At 59.5% G+C, this 5,731-nt stretch overlaps 1 protein-coding gene across 1 annotated transcript; it reads right to left on the bottom strand.

The window, feature by feature from the left end:
* Positions 1–2,441: 2,441 nt before the first annotated feature.
* FOXQ1 (forkhead box Q1) lies at positions 2,442–5,500 on the bottom strand. The gene has a single exon (XM_042806951.1). It carries the CDS (start codon positions 4,662–4,664, stop codon positions 3,435–3,437), a length of 1,230 nt encoding a protein of 409 aa, XP_042662885.1. The 5' UTR covers positions 4,665–5,500; the 3' UTR covers positions 2,442–3,434.
* Positions 5,501–5,731: the final 231 nt, after the last annotated feature.

The raw sequence follows: 5,731 nt of genomic DNA, 5'->3' as shown, positions 1-5,731 counted from the left end.
GCTTTGTCTCTCTTCTGTCATCCTGATTTATTAGACGTTAAGAAAGACAAAGTACCCAGACATGCAAACGTCGCTGTTTTGGGAAGGTCTTCGGAATGGTTAATGTGCTTGTTCCACACAAAAATGTAAAGTGTCGGTTCTCTGATTACCTGCTGCTGGAAAGTGTTTGGACAGGTGCCGTGTTTCACCAGCCGCCTGTCACCGCCCGGTGACAGCCCGGATTTATGGCCCTACACCGGGGTTGCCCCCCCCCCCCCGCCGGCTCCGCTCCGGGTCCCGGCCCCCCCCGCCCCCCCCTTCTCTGCCCGCTCCCTCCGCCCTGTACGCGGGGCACGACGACAGCCGAGACCCAGACGGGTTTTAAAAAATTATTTCTTCCTAACCTCCCCCCCCCCCCCCATGTAAATTCAGTTGCGTGTGAACAAGCTGGTCCAGCGCGCTTGCTGGGGAACGCAGGCGTGGTCTAAGCGCTATCGCGACTGGGGTAATTTCCACCCAAAAGGTCAACCAAGGGGAAATTCGTCCCTTTTCTCCTCTTCAGAGGATGATGCTCAAGCAGGAGGAGGCAGAGAAGACCCGGCCCTTCAGCAAGGAAAGCCCCCCTCCCCGCCGTGCCTGCCTGCCCCCGGGTCCCCCCGACCGGCCGGGACGATCCCAACAGGCACCAGGAAAGGACCGTGGGGACGCAGGTATCCCCTTACACTGTGCTGTTGACGTAGGTTTCCCCACGTATCAAAAAAAAAAAAAAAAAAAAAAAATTGAGATTTAGAGAAGATAAATACTTATTAAGGAGGCACGTCTCGAACTCTGTGGTTTTTTTTTGTTTGTTTGTTTTTTGTATTTTTTTTTAATGCTGAGTTATTTTATAATGAAAAAGGGGCTTTTCTAAAAGTAAAAAGCTGAATGTCATCCTATTAAGCATACGTTTACACACACATTCATCTCTGCTCACGCTTACGTACATCCGATTAAATACACGTTTGTGGCTGTAATAACAAATCCCACTTTCCATCAAGGTGCTTTTAATATACCCTGAAATATGACCATCACAGCCCGACAAAACCAAAAGATATTAGCCGTTGCATACTGACGGCTCATGTGGGCTCCTATAAAGAGATGTTAAAGTACAAGCTAAAGGGTAGATTATAGAAGGGTAGATTAATGTTTGCACAGAGCCTCGAAGGCAGAATGGTGTCGAAATAGTGTGTGTGTGTATGTGCATGCGAGTGTGTACATAAAAACCAATTCCTTCAAGGGTTGGATTACTTCATACATTAGTCACTAATCTCTCGCAATGTTCTGATGAATGTTATGGTCTGAGCTAAACACACCGTGAAATCTGCTTGAGCTTTATTGAAACAAGTCGGTGTTTTCGCCCGCAGATTGTTCTGTTTGAAGCTTTCCTTTCACAACACACCTTCGCCATTCGGCAACATTTTTGCGAGTGAGATAGAAGCTATCCAGCGGCTGAAAGCCGGCACTGAGGGAAAAGGGGGTGGGGGAGAAAGTCTAGGGTCCAAAATAAGGGTGATTGGGGAAAAAAAAACAAAAACACCCCAAACAAGCAGCGCCCAAAATTTTGCTTGTCATCGTTTGTTTAGGTGATCTGTGCTTACAGAAGACTTGGAGGGGGGGGAAAACCTACTTGTTTTCACCCTTTTTAAAAAATTAAAACAAACAAACGAACAAACAAGCCCCGAATTACCATTTCGGCAACTGTTTAAAGCTCTCCGAGTTCCGAGACGCCGCTAAAACTGTAATTCAGTACCACAGGCAGTTAAAACCCCATCCTTTCCTTTTTCCGATTCAGCCTTTCTGAGGCTTGCCGGATCACTTCTGACAATACGAAGCAGCCTTAACAAAACACGTGCCGGCAGAAGGCAACGCGTGTAAACTTTTTTATTACCAGCAAATATTCAATAGCGTTCACCCAGCTGAGGTTTCGCCAGCGGGGCTGCCGCCACTAGAAGCGGTTGGAGCCCGGTCGAGTTTTCTTTGGAGCGAGAGGTGACAACAGGATTAAATTTCGTCTGCTGTCCTTCGGGGGGGGAAAAGAAAAAAAAAAAAAAAAAAAAAAAAAAGGAAAAATAAAATAAAATTTTAAAAATATAAAAGAAAAGGCAGGCAGATGCTCAGGACTTCGGCAGGCTGCCCGCTGCCTTTCTGCAGGGCTGAGCACCGGCGGGGAAACCTGATTTGACTCGAGGAATGGCAAAGGACTTCCAAAACCTGGCGGCAGCCCAAGAGGAAAACCTCTTGGTTCACCTCCCGTGGTCAAAATAAGGCGGCTCCGTCCGCGGCACCTCTACCCCCACCTCCCCCGGCAGGGATGGGGAGGAGAGGGCGAGAAGCCCGGCTGCCCACGCAGCCCGAGCGCTCCTCGGCCACGGGCACCCCACGGCAGGGTCCCCTCCCTCCACGCCGGCACAGACATCACGCGCTTCACCTTATCACCGTCTTTATTTAGGGGGCAGCTTTTATTCGGGGGGAGAGGAGAAAGGAAAAGGAAGAAAAAAAAAAAAAAAGGGAAAAAAACACGGTGGCCGAGCGTCAGTAAAATGCACACGCACATATATTATATACAAACACAAAAATAAAATACGAAAAAAAAAATTACTCTTCTCTTTCCAGTAGCAGTGGTCTTGGCCTTAAATGTACAGCGCCAACCAGTACAGGGGACAACGCCTGACATTTTCTTGAGCCCTTTCCCGGCCGGCCGCCCCCTCTCCCCAAGAACAATAATTAATTAAAAAAGCTGCACTCTCTTTGTGTTAAAAACACTACTTTTATAAATAATTTAATGTCCTCCCTTCCCACGAAATGCTAGTTGCCGGACAGGAGAAAAGGTTTGTTTTGGCACAGTGATGCATCGCTTTGCAGTACAGACCTACGGCTCCACAGCAGCCCCCGGCCCCCCCCCCCCTTCCCCTTTCTCTCTCTCCCTGCTCCTCCCGGCAGGAGCTCCCCGGCACCCCCCCCCCCCCCCCCAAGTGCACAGCGCACCCCCCGGCTGCCGCCACCGCGCCTCTCCGCGGGGGCACCCCCTGCTCCGCCGCCCAAAGCTTTGGTGCGGGGAGATGCGGGGACAAGGGGGGGGGGGATAGAAAGGAGGCGGCGAGGGAATGGTTGAAGTCAAGTAGTCTCAACGAACAGTAAGAAGCACTTGAGGCTCATGGCTATGTCCGAAACGACATTTGTTTTGTTGTTTTGTTTTGTTTTTTTTTTTTTTTCTTTCTGATTTTTTTTTTTTTTTTTTTTTTGGTTCAAGTTAAACCCACTGTCATTTCACTAAGGCACAGTCACCGAGGCTTTTTCTTGGAGGCTTTGGTCGCCTCTGGAGTTAAAGTGCGGGATCCTGATCCTCCTCCTTCCCCCCTCCCCGGGCAGGCGCCTCGCAGGGGAGGAGGAGGAGGAGGAGGAGGGGGCGGGCGCCATTAAGCCAGGGGGGTCTCCACGGCGTACGGCTGGAACGGGGCCGACCCCCCCGCCGCCGGCAGCAGCCGGAGGGGCCCGTAGAGCTGGGGGCCGGGCGGCGGCCCCCGCCCGCCTTTGGGGAGGGCTGGGGGGAAGAGCGGCGCCCGCGGCCGCTCCGCCGGCGGCTCGCCCGGGGCCAGCGCTCGCCGCCCGCTCGCCAGCAGCGGCAGCGGCGGCGGCTCGCCCAGCCCGTAGGCGCAGAGCTGCAGGAGGCCGCCGCCGTAAAGGGCAGCGGCGGCGGGGGGGGCGGGCTGCGCGGCGGGGGGGTAGGGGAGCAGCGGGTAGGGGCCGGGCAGCAGGTGCGGAGGCCCGGGGGGCGCCGGCCAGAGGAGGCGGCCGGGCGGCGGCGGGGCGGTGCGGGGCCCCGCCGGCCGCCGGAGGAGGCTCTCGATGGCGAAGGAGCTGGAGAACTTGGCGCCGCCGCTTCCCTCCCCCGCGGCCGCCGCCGCCGCGCTGCCCCCCGCCGCTGCCTCCTTGGCGACGGCGCCCGGCGCGCAGTTGCAGGGCGAGGAGGCGCAGCAGCACCGCGGGGAACCGCCGGGGGACGCGGAGCCCGCTCCGGCCGCCTCCTGCGGCGGCGGCGGCGGGGGGGGAGCGGCGGCGGCGGCGGCGGGGCGGGCGGGCGGCGGGGCGGCGCGGCTGAGGCGCTTGCGGCGGCGGCGGAAGACGCCGTCGGCGAAGGTGTATTCGCTGCTGGGGTTCAGCATCCAGTAGTTGTCCTTGCCCCAGGGCCGCGCCGGGTCGCGCAGCACCTTGACGAAGCAGTCGTTGAGGGAGAGGTTGTGGCGCACGGAGTTGCGCCAGCCGGTGTAGGCGCCGCGGAAGAAGGGGAAGCGGCTCATCAGGTAGTCGTTGATCTCGGCCAGGGTCAGGCGGCCGCCGGCCGAGTCGCGGATGGCCATGGCGATCAGGGCGATGTAGGAGTAGGGCGGCTTCGGCCGCCGGGTGTAGGGCTTCCCCTTGGCGCTCTCGGCCGGCGGCGGCGGCGGCGGCGGCTGCGGGGCGGGGGGCGGCGGCGGGGGCGGGGGGCCCGGCCGCCCGGCCCCGCCGCCCGGGCTGTTGGCGGCGCAGTCGCCGTCCGAGCCCAGCTCGCTCTCGGCCGGCGCCGGGGAGAGGGACCCGCTGCCTTCGTGGTCGCTGCCGGCGCTCAGCTTGTCCTCGTAGTGCTGCGAGAACACCTCCAGCTTCATGGCGGCGGCGGCGGGTGCCCCCCCCCCGCCTCGCACCCCGCGGCTCCGCTGGGCGGGCGCGACCCCCGCCCCTCGGCGCGGCCTCAGGGGCGGCGAGGGGACGCGGGGAGAAGGAGAGCGGCTTTTGGACCCCCGCGCCGGCTCGGACAGCTCCGCGGCGGCGGGCAGCGCGGGGCAGCGGGGCTCCGCGCCCGGGGGTGGCGGGCGGGGGACCGGCCCCTTCCCCGCCGGAGGGCGCCGAGGGCAGGCGGTGAGGCGGGGGGGGGTCGGGGTGCTTCCTCCGGCTTCCACCTCCTTCTCCCCCACCGGGGCGCTCGCTCTCCGCCAACCCCCCCCCCCCCCCCGCGCCGCCGCCGCCGCCTTTTTGTCCTCCTCGCTCGTTACTCTCGCTGCTTCATGGGGCCGGAGGAGAGGGGCGAGGGGCCGGTGCGAGCGGCTGGCGGAGCCGGCTCCTCTCCGCCTCGTCCCTCCCGCCCACCCTCCCGAGCCCGGTCCTCCTCGGGGGTGCGGCCGATGTTACCGTCCGGCGATCCCCGGGCGCGGGGAGCAGCAATCCGGGGACGTCGGGGCTGCTGCTACTCCTCTCTCAGCGCCGGGACGGCTCCTCGGTGCGGCGCGGGCAGTAGCCGGGTTATTAGGGTTATTAGTGTTATTGTCATTATCTCTCTCTTCCCCTGTGGTTCTGTGTCTCTCCACCACTTTCAGACCAGCCCATTATAACGCCGGCGAGAGGCGGAGCCAGGACAGAGATCTGAAAAGGGTGGTGGGTGGAGAAGCAAGGTAGCAAAGGTGGGTATGCGCTAATAAGCCGTATCAGAGCCGTAATTAGCTGAGATGACAGCGAGGTCTTGTTGGAAAGTTATTTTACGAAACTTGTTTGTATTTTCTCTTGCCAGGTCCCTCCCCTTCCCGGGTATTTCGAATGAAGCCGCAGTTCGGCGCGGCTTCGCAGAGCCCGGCCCGCCTCCCAGGTGTAAAATGCAGAATGACTTATAGGTGGCAGAGCAGAACCTGTTACATGCAGTGATTTATTTTAATAGCGCCGCATATAGCAACAAGTTGTAATG

The sequence above is a fragment of the Tyto alba genome, unplaced genomic scaffold, assembly GCF_018691265.1.
Source record: "Tyto alba isolate M040663 unplaced genomic scaffold, T.alba_DEE_v4.0 Super-Scaffold_48, whole genome shotgun sequence".
In the NCBI taxonomy this organism is placed as follows: domain Eukaryota; kingdom Metazoa; phylum Chordata; class Aves; order Strigiformes; family Tytonidae; genus Tyto; species Tyto alba.
This window is presented reverse-complemented; position numbering and strand designations above follow the sequence as displayed.

Coding starts and splice junctions, on each gene's coding strand:
- FOXQ1 (XM_042806951.1), bottom strand. CDS start 4,664: ATGAAGCTGGAGGTGTTCTCGCAGCACTACGAGGACAAGCTGAGCGCC.